This window comes from Nannospalax galili, unplaced genomic scaffold, assembly GCF_000622305.1.
Source record: "Nannospalax galili isolate Female #2095 unplaced genomic scaffold, S.galili_v1.0 scaffold1233, whole genome shotgun sequence".
NCBI lineage: Eukaryota > Metazoa > Chordata > Mammalia > Rodentia > Spalacidae > Nannospalax > Nannospalax galili.
The window spans coordinates 944,203-962,881 of NW_008333791.1; the positions used below are offsets into that span (position 1 = coordinate 944,203).

An 18,679-nucleotide genomic window follows, 5' to 3' on the forward strand; every position below is an offset into this window, starting at 1 on the left:
AGTATGGAGGTCAGAGGAAAACATGTGGGAGCCTTTCCACCATGTGAATCTTTGGGAGTGAGCTCAGGTTGTCAGGCTTGGTGGCAAGCGCCTTTACCCACTGAGCTATCTCTCTAGCTCTGTAAGCTCCTCTTATATCTCAACTCCAGTCCAGTCTCCTTCAGGAAGCCTGCAGTCCAGTTTCACCCACTGCCTTGCTTAAAGGCTGGAAACCCTAGACCACAGCTCTCCCACATGCCTTGCAGTGGAGAGCTCACTACCTCCCATGCAATAGACCTAGAATCTTCTACTCCTAATAAGGTCTCATGGGGAGTGAACACTGACCCTTGAGGTCAAGCTCTCTGAACACTCAGGCCATGCCTCAGTAACATCCAGAGACATCCCAGGCCAATGGTGACATTCCAGGACTGCACAGACCTTCACATTCAGCCCCCTGTATTTATACCCTCTTTTGCTGGTGATCTTTTTCCCTGTCTCTGTTCAAAGACTCACCAGAAAGTGGTGGTCTCACCTTTGGCTCCATGCGTCCTTGCACAAGAACCCCCCAAGCCGTTAACTTCAACATATTCAGGAGCTGCTCTCCCAGGAGAGGGGAGAAAGGCCGGGACCAGACTTGGCCTCCTTTAAGCTCTCTGGGTCTCTGAAACCCCAGCCCCATTAAAAGAAAGCCCCTAAATGTTATTTACACTTCGGAGTCTTAAAAACCATTAACAAAAGCCACTTAATTCAATTATCTTCCTGGCTGGCTCAGTTCTCAGCACTGAGCACCGGCCTCCCCTTGCCACCCCATCCCTACCCCCCCACTGTCATTGTGTCGGGCTAATGAGGTAAACTGAAGCGAGCCCTGTCCCCCCTGACAGGTTTATGAGAATTTAATAAAGCGTGGCCGGGACCAAATGAGTTGCCTCAGCCTTGGAGAGCTCATTGTCTTCAGCGTCAGCGTTTTTTGACTCAAGCTGCTCCCCTCCCCTGCCCTCGCTCCTGCCTGGCTCAGCCCCCACCCTCATCCTCAGTTCCTCCCAAGGTGAACCTGGAGTTCGTGGGTCTGGCAGAGGCCAGTGTGGCCCTGTAGAAGTACAGCACCCACACTGATTCCTGGGAAGGGCAGAAATTGAATCTGTGCCGCTGGGAAGTGTCCCTTGTGGACCTCCCACCCCTCATACACATCAGACCCCAGAAACATGCAGAGACCTTGGGGGGGGGCTTCCCATGCTCATGTGTCCACCTGAGGCTAATTTAGCCATGTATAATTTTTTTCTTGCCTGTTTGGAGTGACTAGCCAAAGGGAGCTTCCAGAATAAGGGATTCCTCTTCCTGCAAGGGCACAGGGTGGGGCCGTGAGGCCTCCACCACGGCCTGGATTCACTATGTAGAATGTCACCTCACATTTTCACTGAAGGTGGTAAGGGTGGGCACCCAGCAAGCAGCAGGGACTTGTCCAAGGTTCCAGAGCAGTCCAAGATGCTGATGGAAGAAGCTCCCAGGCTAGTCTCCAGCTAGACCCACCCCTGGAGCTCTTGGGATGTCTGAAGAACTCAGCTGTCCTTCTTCCATTATGTGCCAGAGAGCCTAGCACCAACCTTTCTCTGCTTATCCAGAGGCCCAAAAGCCCAAAAAGTTCTGGACCATCAAGCAACCTAGAATTCTTTTTATCTCTAACAGAAGTGGCTTTAGGCATTCTTCCTTTAGGGGAAGAAGCTTGACTGGTTAGGAATCGTATTATGGCCTTATGATGATAGAATACTGAAAGAGCAAAGGTTTAGTGATTAAGGCTGAATGTGACCACAATCAAAGTCCAATCTTTGTCCTGTATGGGAGCTCAGGCTGCGGGTACATTCACAGGTCTATGACCAGAGTCAGGATTGGGGTAATATTAGACTCAGGCCTCTGTATATGGAGCAGGCCCAGGGCTATCTGCTCCCAGGGCCAGAGCTCAATCTATGACCAGAACAAGAGCTAATGTATGTCCATAATCAAGGCTCAGTGTATGTCTATCCATGTCAGAGTTCAATACAGAGGAAAGATCAGTGTTTAGTCTATCGCACAGAGTCAGAGAAGTCATGATAAAGGTCCAGTTCAGACAAGGCAGGATCAGGGCTCAGAGTATAACCAGGATCAGGTTCATTCTATGATCTAGGGCCAGAGCTCAATATGGACTGGGATGAGGGATCAAGACCAGGATTCAACCTATGACCAGACTCAGGACTTATTTGTAAACTTGATGAGTTCTATTTCCAAGTTAAGGCTTTCTCAGTAGTATATAATTCTAAGAGTGTCTAAATTTACTAAATTAGTAAATTTAAATGACTAACCCCAACTGCCACTCCCCCAGCTTCTCCAATTCCCGAGTTATTGGCCTTTGAAAGGGGGAAACAAAATTGTGCAGCTGGCTGTATCCCCTGTCATGTTACCAGAGTGCCCTCTGGTGGTAGTTCCCAGTAGTGCCAGTTTCCTCAGGTTTGATCCATCTGGCCATCCTCTGTTTCCTGAAGCCTGGCCCTCAGGTCTGTCCACAGAAGCCTATCTGGCCATCTATATGTTCTTACTTCATCCCCTCAGAGAATTAGACATCAGGAATTATCAGGTGGACAGTGGACACAAGCTTTTCTTTTTCATGTCCAGTTGGTGTCTGTTACGAGGGACCTAGCTATGTGATGAGATTCATGTGTTTTATTCATTCATTCATTTGGCAGATACTATTGTCCACCTACCTTGTGTCAGAATAGTAGTGAGCAACATAAAGCTCCCAACCTCCTGGAGCTTCTGTTCTGTGAATCTCCAAGCCCTGGTACAGTCCTCATAGAAAGGCACTGACAGTAGCAGAAGGTTGAGGGAGGTTCAGAACTGGGTATCTTAGGGTCCTTTCTCCCTGTGGCTTTCCAGATTAAACTAGACTAGGCTTGAGATTCTCCGTATTCACCTCTCCTCACACACACCACCATCCTTAGGCCAGAGGCTCCTTCGAGGGCTACAATCATACCGGGCCTCTCTTCTCCAGAACCCAGGCCTGTGGAGCAGGCCTTCAGGGCTGCTCTCCTGGACTAACAGCCCTTGAATTTCCTCCAGAACATGCTCTCTCCATTACACTCAAGTGCTCAAGGAAAATTCCTGAATTTTCTTCTAGATTCTTTTCTTTCCCTCTCCTAGGAAATCCAACAGGGTGATTTGCCCCATTTATCTAAGAGATGGATGCCGCTGTTCACAGTGACCACTCCAGTCCAAGCCCCCAAGCACAATCCTTTGCAGTAACCTCCTATCCCACCCCCTTGTTTTCCTGATTGCCCTTCAACACTATTTTCTACACAGCAGGCAGAGTGATCTTTACAATCATAAATCAGATCATATCACTTCCTTGCTTAAAACCTTCCAGTGGTTCCCATCTCATCAAGAATAGAATCCTAACTCCTCACCCTGGCTTACTAAGCTTGCGGTGGGCTGAGGCATAACCCCTTCTCCACCTCTCCAGGGTCCCCTCCCATTTCTATAGCCCTTCTTTCTTGTTTTACATGTACAGGTCAAGTACATATTTTCCTTGGGGCTTTTTCACTGGCCACCTTTTGAGCTTGAAATAGTCTTGCTGTAAACCTTAGCATGGCTGACTCTGTCATTCAGAGCTCAGCTTAAATGTCACCTCTCAGGAGCCCTTCCTAAACTACCCAGGTCCCTCTGACACCAGCTTCCTACTGTGATTTCCTGCACAGAGCTGTTTATTAACTGATGTCTCTTGTTTGCTTAATTCTTTTCGTGTGTGTGTGTGTGTGTGTGTGTGTGTGTGTGTGTGTGTTGTATGTGCATATGTGGACATAAGTGCCATGTATGTGTGCACAAGTACAGAGGCCAGAAGAGATCTGTTCTGTCACTTTCTGACTTACTCTCTTGAGACTGAACCTCTCACTGACCCTGAAGCTTGGTTTGGGGCCAGCAAGCCCTAGTAATCCCATACCCCCCTACTCCCAGCAGTGTTCTGGGTTCTAGGTTCATGGGCATGACCACATCTGGCTTTTTACAAGGGTGCTGGACTCTGATCTCAGCTCCTCATGCTGTGCAACAGTGCTCTTACCCACTGAACCATCTTTCCAGTTCTGTTTACTGTCTGTTTCCCCAAGTAGAAAGTGTGCTCCTAGTGCTAGACACAGCAAGGTTCAGGAATTGTCTGTTAGGTTCACTGGCAAAAACTAGTTCTCAGGGGCTGCCCTCATTTCCTCTAATGGGAATAGAAGGAGGAAACCCATTTCTAACCCTTTAGATGGGCTTTCTGGAGGCCAGCGATAGTTCCCTCTGGGAGGTGGGCTCCCTGTACCACCCCAACACTCCCTTATGGCAAGTCCTGGGAAGCACTATCCTTTCAGAAGGACCAGCTCTGTGTCCTCACTGTAGCCCTGGACCACTGGAGACAAACCATGGTAGGACTCCAGAGCTGGGGATGGAGGGCTCAGTCTTCTGCAGTGCCCTCTGCAGGAACCAATGGGCCCTCAAGGATTCTTCAAGGTCAAGGTGTTTGTTGTTAGACTCTTCACTTTAACAGAAATAGCCTCCCAGGGGCCTGCCTGGGAAAGGCCTGCAGAGGGGTAGGGATGGAACATATCCATGAGCCCTACGATGTACAGAGAGTGGGGCTACTCCAGGGCTTCACAGGCTATACTGTTTGCAAAAGGCCTGTTCCTTGGCTCTCACCAGGGAAGCTATGTGAAGGGAGGAGACCTCAGGGTGAAGCCTGAAGACCTGAGGGTGCTTGCTGGGGCTGATTGGGAAAGTGGACCCCAAGGCACTGGTGTAATGAGGAGATGGAGTGGTATAGATGAAAGAAATGATCATCTTCATTTGGGGGGTGGCAGGAAGGGGCTCTAGTGAGTCAATGCCCCCACCTCCTCCTCTCCCCCCTCTACTCACACTGTTGATTCTTGGCCTGTTGATCCACTGACCTGAATCCGTATCTGATCTATACTTCCTCTCCAGCAGCTGGCTCCAAAACAAGATCAAGACGTCTTCTTGTGGGGCGAAAGACACAGGAGCCTTGAGAGTATAATTTAAGGCATTTGTCAGCAAGTGGGAGAGGGTATGGGGCTGGGCCCACCATTGCAGGATGAATGTGGGGTGTCTCCTCCTAAGGTGTTGGGAGAAGGGAGGTCCAGATCACACCCAAGGGAGCATCAGTGGGGGCCCTTCTCTCTGGCTACTTTCAAGGAAGCAGGTGGTATTTGGGGCTACTGGCCCAGAAGAGAGTATGAGCTTGGTAAGATGAACACACACATACACACACACACACACACACACACACACACACACACACACACACACACACTCACTGACATGTGCACACACACATATGCAAACACATATCCAATAGGGGTGAGAAAATACTCTGAGAAGAGGTATTAATTCCAGGTGAGGTTAGAGACCCCTGACCTGTGTGAACTAACAGGGATGACCTACTCAATACTTGCTGACAAATTTGCTTTTCTCTAGATCCCTAGGAGGGGAGATGACAGGAGAGGAGGAGAGGAGAACAGAACAGCAGAGGAAGGAAGACAGAACCTCAGAGCTGGTGGGGAGTACCTGGTCTGTGGTAGAAAAGCAGCAGAGCCCATCATGGAAAGAGAAACGGAGGCTGATGAAGCTCAGGGTGGATGGCAAGGAGTCATAGAACCCAAGGGGTGGTGGGCCAGCTTTGGCCACCATGAGTGCCTGCTTGGGTCCCTGCAGGGAGAGGAGGGTCTCAGAGTTACCGGATCTTCCCCAGTCTTCTGTCCCATGGCACTTCTTGCAAGGCCGTCCGTATTCCTATCAGAACCCCTCATCTACTTGGTTAGACCACAAGTTGGGTGCAAACTCTGCAAGCCCAGCTAGCCTTGGAGAAGGTCTAGGTTTTGCATGGCCCCTGGACCGCTTCTCTCCTTACTGTCTGTTCTGTGCTGGGTGGCCACACCCTTAACTGCCACCCTTCATACTCTCACATGCACGTGTGATGTTGACGGTTATCTAAACACTGCCATTCATCTCTTACAGGATCCCAGCAGGTGCACCCACAGTCACTCCTACCCTTTATCTAGCCCTATGTCTGACATAGCTTTTCCAGCAGACATTCCCAGGCACACAGAGTCTCAGTCTTTTGTTTATAGTCACACACTCCTTTCTCCTGGGATCCCTTCTAGGTCTCCAAGGAGGGCTGGTGCCAGGATACTAAAGTTTTTGGCTGTAGGATGGCACTGCCCAAGAACCCAGGTGCTTATGAGAGCCCATGGTCAGCCCCTTCCTCCACTTGCACACCACAGAGGACTTCAAAGATGCTTTATTGAGGAGTGAGGCACAGTGGGAATGCGCAATTGTGGCACAGTCATGGGTGGCTGGTGTTGCTGGCAGTGTAAATCACACAGGGACCTTCAGGATTGGAAAGTCTCCTCACCACTGAGACCCCCAGCTTCAGCTCCCCTGACCCTAGTCAGACAAAAAGGGTGGTCTCAACTTATCTCATGGACCATCCTGGCTGAAGTCAGAAGCTTTGTTCCTCAAAACCCTAAAGGGTATGTTGGGGTAGAGACAAGGAAGAAGGGGAACGGTAGGAGGCTAGAGGTCTTTCACAGTGCACAGAGTCTGGTTGCCACCTGCCATTCCTTCTCTCTTCCTGTCCCAGGGCCTAAGTAGTCCCTCTGGAGTAGATGCTTCTTCCTCCATAGTGTTCAAATGGCTGGGGGGAGGTTCCCAGGCCCAGGGTCCAGTTTCATCAATGTGGAGAGGGGGAGTGGCAGTGAAGTAGAGCTTAGAGATCCCACCCTTCTTGGCGGCATGAGACCCAGTGCCATGGAGAAGGGACAGATGAGGACACTAGTGCCAAGTCCCTGGGCTTATAAGACTTTCTTTTTCAAGTTTTCTTTTAAAATGCACTAAACAGAGAATCCAGTCAGCCAGGGGCCCTGGCCCTCTAAGAGGCAGCCCGGTCCCTGGGTAGATTGAGCTGGGTCTGTTCCGTGCGCGGCAGGTGGCCGGCTGTGGTCGCAGGTGCAGGTGCATCCAGAGCGAAGAGGCCGGGGCTAGAGTGGCCGGATGACGCGGCCGAGGCGGCGGGACTGAGCTGCACGGCCGTGGTGTCCTGCGCCGTGCGCTCGCTACTCTCCATTTCCAGTGCCACAGGCCCTGCGCGCCCGCCGCCCTGGCCAGCCGTCGCCGAGGAGCGCGTGCGGGGCGAGGGGCTCCGGCGGCTGCACACGCAGCAGGCGGCGAAGAAACCGAGCGCCAGCACGAGCAGCACCGGCCCCACCACCAGTGGCGTGTTGTACCGGGGCAGGAAGGCGGCGAAAGCGCCCACCAGGGTCACGTTCACGCCCGCCAGCAGCACGCACAGGCCGCACGCGAAGCACAGCGCGGGCGACGGCAAGCTCCGCAGTCCGCCTTGGGTGCGGGCCGTGGGCGCCTTGCTCGTCTTTGCCAGCGGCATGAGCCCGGCCAGGCACGCCTTCGGCTCCCTCCGGCTACCGGTCCCGGATGGCCCACATGTCAGGGACAAGGTAGTGGTGGTCCTGTGGGCACACAGGAAAAGGGCGAGTCAGAGGGGCGGTACGTGTCAGCCTCCAACCTGAGCTCAGTTTTGTGGTTACCTGCAGGGGTCCCCTTGGGCAGCCCTTGGAAACAACTCATCCCATGGGAATAATCTGAATTTGTTTTCTCACTCATCCTGAGAGGGCAAGACTGAGCTTATCCTCCCGTCTCCCTCCAAGAAGCCTTTCTGCTCTAATTAAACAAGTGAACAGTTCTAAGTGCTTGGCAGGTTGCTTGTTAAATGATTGTCCTCTTCCTCCCCTTTCTCAGTAGTCCCAGCCAGAGGGCAGTTTTTGAGTGTTAGACACTGCTCTCAGCCTAAGTAGGGAAGGTCTGGGTCTAGTCCCTTCTTGCTCAAGTGAAGAAAATGAAGCTCAGAGCCTGCTACCAGTTTACCCAAGACCCAGGCCCAGGATCTAAATGGCCTGTTGCCTGGTAAGCAGTGACATTAAGTTTCCTGAACACCAGATGAGGCTCTTGTATGAGTGGCCTGGTGAGTGATGGAGCTCCTGATGTTCCACATGTTCAGGGGAGGGGGCAGTTTCCACATGAACTGGACCCCTAGGCTCTTTTACAGTGCATTCTCTTGGATTCCAGGCCTATCTTCATTTCACCATCCAGGATTTAGCAGTTGGACCTAGCTTCAAAAGTCTGATCTATATATATGGGCAGGGAGATGGGTAAAAGGGCTTGCTGCCTAAGCCTGACAACCTGAGTTTGATCCCTGGAACTCGTGTAAAAGCCTCTGGAACCCACACAAAAAGCCTGTACCCCCTACTGTAAGACGGGAGGTGGAGCCAGCTGGAATCAGCTAGTCTGGAGTACACAGTGCCGTAGTAGAAGTAATACAGACCCTGCCTCAAAACAAGGTAGAAGAAAAGAACCAACTGTGGACAAGTTATCCTCTGACCTCCAAATGTATGCTGTGGCATGCATACTGTGGTATGCATGCACCCACAATCACACATATATACACACAAAATAAATTATTATTAATGATAATGAAAGCTAGAGTCCCTTTCTAGGAATCTCTAGGTATATCTGGTTCTGGGAATATATCTGGTAGAATTCTAGAAACCTGTGCAGAAGCAAGAGTAACCTAGTAAATGTCTCAGAATTTATGTCTTCTCAAACAAAACAAAACAAAACAAAACAAAACAGGGGTTGGACATGGCATCACACATCTTTAATACTAGCACTTGAGAAGCAGAGGCAGAGGCTGGCAGAGCTCTCTGAGTTCAAGGCCAGCCTGGTCTACATAGCAAGTTTCAGGCCAGTCAGGGCTAAAGAACAGACCCTATCCTGAAAAACAAGCAAAATAGAAAATCTGATTTCTATTTGAGGATTCTGACCTATAACACAAGATCACAAGCACCAAGGCCTGTGAGATCATAGTTTGTGAGTTGTGTTGGAATAGTGGAACAATGTCAGTAAAAGAGCCTAGATAGAGAGGGGAGGAATCTGATGATTCCATAGGTAGGATCTGAGCACTTAGAGTGGGAAACAGGGAGGGCAAGCTGGTACAGTATTCTCACAGTCTATGCTCATTCTTGTGGGGCAAATAGAATCAGCTTCATAGGGTGTCACAAGAATTGAATGCTTTTTTTTTTTTCTTTTTGAGACAGGGTCTCCCTGTAGCCCCAGCTGACCTGGAACTCACTATGTAGACCAGGTTGGCCTTGAACTCAGAGATCTGCCTGCCTCTGCCTCCCAAGTGCTGGGACTACAGGTATGCGCCACCATGCTAGGCATGTTAATTGAATGCTTTTAGCTATGTAAAATGCTTAAAACAGTAAGTAAAAAGCATTAAAAATGACAAAGAAGGCAGCTATAAAATCACAGCTCTGAGAGATGGATCATGCCACATGTCTGGAAACAGCAGTTTCTTTGCCCAAACTCCTGGCAAAGAAAGCACATGCTGACTCTTGAGGGTACATGTTGACTCTAATAAGCCTCAGTTACCTCAGGAAGCTCCCTACTGTGTAACTCCACCAGCTGCCAGTCATTCTATCAAGCAATCACTAAAGGCATGCAAACTGCTTAGTTTATAAGCACTTTTACATCCATGATATCACTGAATCCCTACAGCTTCTTGACACTTATTAATGGCCACATTTTATAACAGAGGAAACCAAGGTTCAGATAGGTAAGTAGTTGGGGGCTCTGGGAATTGGACTAAAAGGAAAAAAAAAAGACAGCCTGAGATCAGAGTCAGAAAACAGATGATAGGGAACACACTATAGATAGTTTTGCTGAATTTCAGAGGTGAACCCTCAGAAGGGCTGTGGGATTTTCAGAACTTTTTCTTTCAAGTCCTTGTCTGCTTCTTCAGCCCCACATTTACCAATATCTGGCATTAACTGGCAAAGTCAAGGTCTTCTTACAGGGAAGGTTCAGTCGGAGACTGAGTGAGGATGCCCCTGGCAGAAAGTATGGAGTCAGCTTCTCATCTCACTTCACACCAGATTTGAAAGCTGACATTGGACAAGGGAGATTTGGGTGGCTCTAATTTCCTCTAATTCAAGGATCTAATGCTACTGCCTGCATAGGGTCTGTGGCCCCCTGGATACCCCTGGTGCAGTGTTGGGTATCCAGGGGGCCACAGACCCTATGCAGGCAGATCCTGCTTTGTTATGAGAACTGTGGTTAGCACTGCTGTGAGGTATTCACGCTATTTACTACATCTTTCTGATCGTAACTGTTTTGTTTTGGTGGTAGTGGAAATTGAATTTAGATTAGAGCCTCACATACTAGGTGAGTACCACTGAGCTATTTACTAGCCCTCTTTTTACTTTTTAAAAAATATTTATTATTTTTATTTTATGTGTATCAGTGTATTGCCTGCATATATGTAAGTGCACCCATGTCGTGCAATGCCGCGGAGGTCAGAAGAGGCAGTCAGTGCTCTTAACCACTGAGCAATCTCTCCAGCCCCCTCTTTTTACTTTTTATTTTGAGATGCAGTCTTACTGAGTTACCCAGACTGGCCTTGAACTTGGTAGTCCAGGCAAACCTTGAACTTTTGATCCTTCTGAGTAGCTTGGATTAAAGGCCTGTACCACCGGGTCCAGTTGACCTTTACAAAGCTCTTCTGAGCACATGTTAAGCCAGCATCTCCTAGCCAGTGAACTGTGAACTGTGAGATGTGTCACTTCTAAGCTGAGGCACTGTGTTTTGAAAGCTAGAACCTCCAAATTAATTCTGTTGTCTCTGTAAATCTAGCCCTCAAGCCTAGCACTTGACCACAGGGAAGGCTGTTGCTCTGAATTTTCAGCTACTTGGATTAGAAGAACCTTGCTTTAGTGAATCCTCCAAGCTGCTAGGTCTGGGAAGATCACCTAGACTAAGTCTTCTGTCTTTTTTTTATTTTAGTAGTGTTGGGGATTCGATCCATAGCCGCATGCATGATAGTCAAGTGCTCTACCACTGATCTACATCCCTAGACTTTTTTTTCAAATTTTGAGGAGATTTTTGCTAAGTTGCTAAGCTGCCCAGGCTGCCCTTCCATTTGTGATCCTCCTGCTTGACCATCTTAGGAGGTGGAATTATAGGTATGTACCACCACACTCTACAACCAAGACCTCCATTTCTAGACAGGAGGGATTGAGGACTGGAGTGAGAAAGGTCATAGAGGGAGACTGTGCCAAGTCAGAACACAAACAGCTCTTTTTCAGCCCAACCAGGGTTCTGAACACTGATGTCAGCTGTCCATGACCCTGGCTAAGCAGTTCCCTGTCTCTGTTGCTCTGCCTCTGGCCAAGAAGGTCTTGTGATCCTTATCTGGGAGTCCCCTCTAGAAGCAGTTTGGGGTGGGATCAGGGGCAGGAGCAGTAACTTGGGGCTGGGCCTCAGGGATGGCCAGGGTTTTGAATTTTGAGCTGATAGTCCCTCTCCCTGGGCCTTAGCTGTCTGATCATAAAGGAGGAACATAATGATTATCCCTGAACTGAGGTCTCTTGCCAACCTGCTGCCCCATCCTTAGGTATCTGAGGGTTGTGAAGATGGAAATGGAGCCCTGTTCAGAAATATTGCACGGTATCATGAAGGGGTACATTGATCTGTAATATGACGATACCTGTTCATTTCTCCAAATTCTTTACTGTAGACTAGATTAAGTCATTTTCCTAAGAAGTCAATGCTGTACCCAGGTTCTGACTGGGGGGTGGGGGGATATACACTGAGCAGTGACTTTGTACTAAGTACACTTCCTATGGCAGCTAGCAGATTTAATCTGCAGTGCAGCCCTGTGAGCTGTTGCAGACCTATCCTCAGTCACAGGAAATGGAAGTTCAGAGAGGGGACGCAACCTTTCCTGCTTTACTCAGCTATAATGGGGAAAGCTGGAGTTTGAACCAGTTCCAACCAGATTGAAAATTTTCTCCTATACCAGAATAGCTGCTTATTGGAAGGTATGAAGATGCTTGTTTTTTGAAAGACTATAGCTTGGAGATAATGAGATAGCTCAACAGGTAAAAGTGCTTGCTGTGCAAGCCTGACAACCTGAGTTTGATCCCCAGAACCCACAGTGGAAAGAGAGAAATGACTAATAAAAGTTGTCCTTTGACCTTTACATGCATATGTATTTGCATACATGCACATACAAATAAATTAAAAAAATTTTTTTGGTCTTTTTGAGACAGGGTCTCCCTGTAGCCCCAGCTGGCCTAGAACTTACTATGTAGAGCAGGCTGGCCTTGAACTCACAGAGATCTGCCTGCCTCTGCCTCCCGAGTGCTGGGATTAAAGGCATGCACCACCACGCTGGGCAAATAAATAAAAATTTAAAAGAGACTGCAGCCATTGATTATAATTATCAGGTAATCATCAACAAGCTTGGGGTGGTCCTCAGTAGATGGTCTCTGCTCCTGGGGAGAGAGTTTCAGTCTGAGCCCCTGTGCCAGCCTGTCCCAGGCCATGATTCTGGGAATTTTGTGTTGCACAGGAACAACTGCCTAGCCAGCGGCAATTGTCAGGCCTCCTGGCCCTAGTTTCTGCTCCAAGGGCCCAAGAGCTTCTGGGTGAGGGTACAGGAACTTTGGTAATGACATTAGCCACTGGCCCTGACCCCTTCCTCCATGTGAGACCCAGTCTCTCACTTGCTCACTCAGAGTCCTTTGTTCCTTTACTGGGAACTCTTCTGTTCTTCCTCAGTCCCTGAGATCTAAGCAAGCCCTCTCTTCTGGGGTCCCTCACACTATCCTCAATTCTACCCTATCCTCAGGGAACCTCCCACATCACTATTACTCACTGCCTTCTGGGACTTAATCATTACTCTGCAAGCTCTCAACTTCTCCCAAGTGAAGTCTGTCCCTCACCCCCATTCCCAGGGGGCCACCATCACTCCTCCCAAGTCAAAGGCCAGGACTTTCCATACCGTAAGCTCATGCAAGCGTGCACACACACACACACACACACACACACACACACCCCACATCACTTCCCAACCTAGAAAAAATGTTTGAGGAGGAAGCCTGGAAGGCCTGGCTTTCTACTCTGTATGTGACTTCTGGGCTCTATTATCTTGTCCCCTAGTATACACCCCCCACCTCCACACACTACATGCACACTCAGGGGCCAGATGTACCCAGAAACAAACATAGCTACACTGCATACAGAGCTGCAGATATAGACTGACACACAGGATGACACACTCCTAGACACTGGTCTGATGGAGATCAGATGCTGCCTAGCAGATGTATGTCTAGAGACCTCTGTAGAAAGTGAGGGTTAGGTACCTGAGAGTAGTGGCCCCGAGGAGTGGTGATGAGGGCGTAGGAGTTCTGTTTCTGGTATTCCTATGATACCCTCCCATTTACAGTGGGTATCCAATGCCTCTAGCCAGCAAATTCGTCACAGGGTTGTTCTACTGTCAGGACCTGTGAGTGTGGTTTGAAAGGTCTCCATAGGCCCTGTAGCCGCTAGACTCCAGCACAGTAGAAGGCCCAAGTGACAAAGGACTCTATGGCAATCACAGCCCTGTGTCCGTTACGCTAACCTCTGTACCTCTTCAGGCAATGGTGGCTCTGCTGCCCTGGACCTTTTGCTCCCTTCCTGATGCTCTCAGACAGGTTCCTAGTCCCCAGTCAGAGCCACATGTATGGGCAGACTATGTTCAGGCTTTGGCCCCCATCCCAGCAACTCAGCTACTTGGAGCAACAGGAAGTGTGGGAGGGCACTATAGACTGCTGGAGTGGAACTACCCCTCCTTCCACCTCCTTCCAAGGCTTTGCGACTGACTCCAGCCTGTGCTACCTCCCTGAGGACCTGTAGCATCTTGCTCCTACCCTGCCCTTATCCTCTTAGTTCCTTGACTCCTGATCTCCAGTGTCCAGTTCCTCCAACCCACTGCAGCTACCCTGCCCCCTTGTGCTCTCCATGACTTTATCATTCTTGGTGTCACCCTGAACCAGTCCACCTCTGAGAAGCCTGACATTCTGCCTCCACTATACGCCCCACTGTCATCACTATACAACCGACATGTGCCTAATGTTGTTCCAAGCTGCTATAGTTCAAGTATGGTTTGTCCTTCCCAAACTCATGTGGAAATTGGAGTGGTTAGGTTGGGAGGTAAGGCCGATTACTAGGGAAAATGATTAGGCAGTACAGGTCAGTACCCTGCTCCTGGGCTTCCCAGGCTCCAGAATGGTGGGCTAAATAAACTTTCCTTTATAAATGATCAGTCTTAGGTATTTTGTTATAGCAACAGAAAGGGGGCAAAGATGTAAGTTGTGTATATATATATATATATATATATATATATATATATATGTTGTTTCCTAAGTCTGTGCTCTCTTCTAACCCTGTGTGTACCCTAAGCCTGTTGCATTTATAGACCTGTACACTTTCCTTTGCTGTAACTGTTCTTTGATGGCATGCAATCCCCAGAGCCCTACCTCTTCACCATGGTCCTCTTGTCTCTGATTCTTTGTGTCTTCCTGAGATCCCACACTGACTTTACCTGTTTCCCTGTTGTTACTTGTGATATCCCTTTGTTCTTCCCCAGCAAAGCTCAGCCTTGCCTCAGTCCAGCTTCCTGCCTTCCTAAGTCTTCACCCAAACTCCTAAGCCTAGGAGCAGAGAAGAACGCCACTGAGCTGTACCAGCCCACAGCTTCCTTTCTCCCCTTCCCAAGCTGAGCTCAGCTACCCTCCTCAGTAGATGTCCTGTCTTCAAACCAACCCACCATGGGGCCCTACACTCTATAATTCACCTCTTTCCCAAGTGCATCTACTCCAGTCTGGTTTCTGCCATGCTCCTGGCTCTGCACTCACCAGTGTCACCAGTGACCCCTTGCCACTGAGTTTAATGAACACTGTTCAGCTCCTGGTTTCTGGTTTGGCCTTCTGAACCATGGTTCCTGGGACTACTGCCTTTGGGTAGAGCTTTCTTCAATGTTGTCTTTCCCCACAAAGCCCACAGCCCCAGGGGGAACACCCAAACCTGGCCCCGGGCCCTCTCTCTTCCCCAGGCTTCCTTCCACACACTTGCAAGTCACCTCAGGGCCCTGCAGAGCCTCCTGCCAAGGATCTCTCCAGTTCATCCCTTCCTCTCTGGTCCCTGTACTGCCCTTGCCCCACCCCCATCCCCTCTCATAGGTAAAACCCTCTTGGACCCCCACTGCCCAGTCCAGACTCCTTTAGGCAGCCCTCTTGATTCTGCTCTGTGGACCTGAGCTCACCAGACGTGGAGAGCTGGACTCACTGGGACTCCTTTGCCTTCAGTTAGCTGTCCCAGCTCTACCTTCCTGTGCAGATGGTATGCTGCTCAGTTCAGGCCCCCCTGGTCACTGGGCATCCGGTGCCAGGAGTGCATGTCCCAACTGGGGCATCTGTCTCTCTCCAGTGCCCATTGAATATTGGTGAAATAAGTGGAAAGGGAGGTACTGGTCAGAGACACCACAGAAGTCTGTCTTCTGGGCTTCACCTGTCTCTTGGATTTTAAGTTGCTAGCTGCTAGCTTCTCTCAGCTTCCTCCTTGCTGTGGGCAAGGAGAGCCGAGGGAGGTTCTAGGGCAGACTGTACTGAGTAAAGAGCAGGGACCAGGGTAGGGTAGAGGAAGGCCAGGGCAGCCAATCTGTGGTGTCTCTTCTTAGTCCCTGTTTTTCTTTCTCACGTTTGATTTCTCAAGACTACAGGTCTGTGTTCCCTTGTCTGAGCACCCTCTTTTCTCCCAGAGTTCAGGGCTGGATAAGCACCTCTTTTCCTTCAGCGGCCCCTCAGCCCTAGCCGGCACTCCGGCACCCCCAATTCCTGCAGCCTGCACTTGCCTGAGACGCGGCGTGGACACTCGGTGCTGTGACCCGGCTTTTCCCGGAGCTCAGGGCGGCCGGGTCTTTAAGGGACTGGCCAGACGCAGGGTGCGAGAGCAGCGCCCGACTGAGCTGAGCAGGCAGGGGCTCCGGGAGGGTGGGCGCGCCAGGCGAGACGCACAGCCAGTTCCGCTAGGCTGGGTAGAACTGCGGCGGTGGGAGGGAGGCAGCCGCGCGGGAGGCCGACCACAACCACAGCGGCCTCGCGCCTGGAGCCCCTTCCCAGCGTGGGCAGCCGACCTCGCCCCCAGCAGCACCCCACGAGCAGCGTTCCCACCGGTGCCTCCTGCTCGCCTTCGCTCCTCTGGGTCACGTTTTGCAAGCACCCCGGCTAATAATTCCCGCCCGCCCACACGGTCTCGGTCTAGGCAGCTCCCAGCAGGACGACCTCGTCTGCAGTCTCCAAAAATACTGCAGCCCTGGAGGCCCCTGATGCTGTGGGGGCAGGGAGTGTTTTCCCAGGGGTGGGACTTCTTTTCAGCACCCGGTTCCCAATCAGCCGTGATGTGGCTGCATGCCTCTTTCGGCACGGGTGAAGGACAGGGAGAGTGTGCTGGACAGAGGCACTTTGAGGCTGGACTGTGCTGCAGGGAGACCTGGATGGTCCTGAAGTTTGACTGTGAGGGCACTTCTACCCACTGTCCCTTCATTCCAAAACCCACCCGATGTGTCCACGCGCCAGACAACCTTCCCACCGAGCATAGCCCAGTGAGGACCTGTTGCAGCCATCTTCCACTTGCAGATGAGGAAATCCAGAGGATGAAGGTCTCATTTCCACTCCTTGGCTGGAGCAATTCTCCTCCAGGTTGGCCAGTAGGGATGTGACTTCGAGAGGATGTGTAGATGGAGCACTGCCTCCTTTGCTTCACTGCTGTGTTCTCAGCACCCAGCCCAACACTGAACTATCGCATGTTCAGGGCCCAGGTGTTTGGGTTATTGGAAAGAACCAATTTCCTTTCCCGAAGAGACCTCTGGTAGAGCTGGGTCTCTGTCCACTCCCACCCCCCAGCTGAAACACTGAAAGACTCTGTTGCTGCTCAGAGGTAGGAGGCACTGTCCCCAAGAATGACCTGCCATACCAGCACAGCATCACCTCCTCTCTTCTCAAAACAGGGCCAGGAGAGGAGGTGTGCCTCACAGGGGCCGCTGGAGCAAGGCGGAGAGGACATCCACCTGCACTGGAGGGAAGGAAGTTTTTGGAAGTCCACAGTAGGAAAAGAAGGGAATGGAAGACTCAGGCCTCACTTGCCTCAAAGCTCCAAGGGATGGTAGCTCTTGCTTTCTATATGATCATTCTTTTAAAAAATATATTTTTTTATTATTTTTATTTTATGTGTATGAGTGTTTTGCCTGCATGTATGTAAGTGTACCCATGTCATGCAGTGACCGTGGAGGTCAGAAGAGGGTGTTGGATCCCCTGGAACTGGAGTTATGAATGGTTGTTAGCTGCCGTGTGGGAGCTGGGAACTGAACCCAGGTCCTCTTCAAGAGCAGCCAGTGCTCTTAATCACTGAGACATCTCTTCAGCCCCTACGTGATTATTCTTTAATTTATTCCACCACGATTACCAGCACTTCTCTGTGCCTGCCCCCTCTCACCTCAGGCATTAGGGTTACCATATCCTCTTTGGGAAGATCTGACCTGGGAAAGGCAAATGGGGGAGAGGCACCGTCCTCCCCTAGCTCAGGCTTTACATCCCACATTCCCATCTTCCATCACAGAGGTGAAGAATGAGGGTGGGTAAAAGGAAAGGGTTTCTCGTACATCAAGGAGGAGCTGAAGTTGATGCTGATGCTGAGGAAAAATGAGAAGGGACATGAAGGAGGCAGTGGAGAGAAAGCTGGTTTCTCTTGAGCTGGAGGAACCAGTCTCTACAACTGACCAGCATTTGTGAAATTCACCCTGATGAAGGTTGGTCTGTTGTTGTCAGGGAATTGAACTCTGTGGCTGTGAAAAGCAGAGAAGAGGCTGGGATGCAAAGCCTAGCTATGTGACTTTTTCTAGGGCAACCTGAGTCTTTTATCTGAGAAGTCTAAACTTCCTCATCTGTCTGAGCTGGGCTGTCTGTCTTGGCTTGTTTTCCAACTTCCACTGGTGTCTTCTGTGTGCCTGGTCCTTGTATGTCCAAGGGGGAGAAACAGACCAGAGCCACTCAAGAGTGATCAGCTGTCCCTGGAGCTAAAGGAGCAAAGCCAGGGGAGGCTTCTGAGAAGAGTCATCCGCATGGGTCCTGGGAGAATGAGACTGTTCCCCAAACAGGACATGGCATGGTGTGTCTGCAGTGGTCAAGCAACATTACTGCTCCTGGAGGTGCAAGCATTGAGGGTGGAATTCTGCTTGTACATCTGGGCCTCCTAACCTCAACCCCCATCCCTACTTGTAAATAGGTCATAATGTAGCTCTCTGGGACAGCCTATCCAGTTGTTTTTCCACTTAAGTTAAACACTAACATTTATTAAGTACGTACTATGCACCCTGTATGGTGCTAAGGATCAGAAAAAAAGGCAACATTCATCATATTTAGGTAGGCTTAACAATTGTTTTTGTGAGACTAGGGATATAGCTAAGTGGTGGAGTAACTGCACAGCATGCACAAGAGCTTGGGTTCAATACTCTGAATGGAAAACAAGCAGACAGGGCTGGAGAGATGGCTCAGTGGTTAAGAACACTGGTTGTTCTTGTAGAAGACCCAGGTTCAAATCCCAGCACCCACGTGGCAGCTAACAACTGTCCGTAACTCCAGTCCCAGGGGATCCAACAGCCTCTTCTGTCCTCCGTGGGCATTGCACAACATGGGTGCACTTACCTACATGCAGGCAATACACACATACACATAAA

At 50.2% G+C, this 18,679-nt stretch overlaps 1 protein-coding gene across 1 annotated transcript; it reads right to left on the reverse strand.

Annotated features, from left to right (window-relative positions):
- Positions 1–6,315: 6,315 nt before the first annotated feature.
- Tmem275 (transmembrane protein 275) lies at positions 6,316–7,432 on the reverse strand. The gene has a single exon (XM_029561289.1). It carries the CDS (start codon positions 7,430–7,432, stop codon positions 6,920–6,922), a length of 513 nt encoding a protein of 170 aa, XP_029417149.1. The 3' UTR covers positions 6,316–6,919.
- Between the last annotated feature and the right edge of the window lie 11,247 nt (positions 7,433–18,679).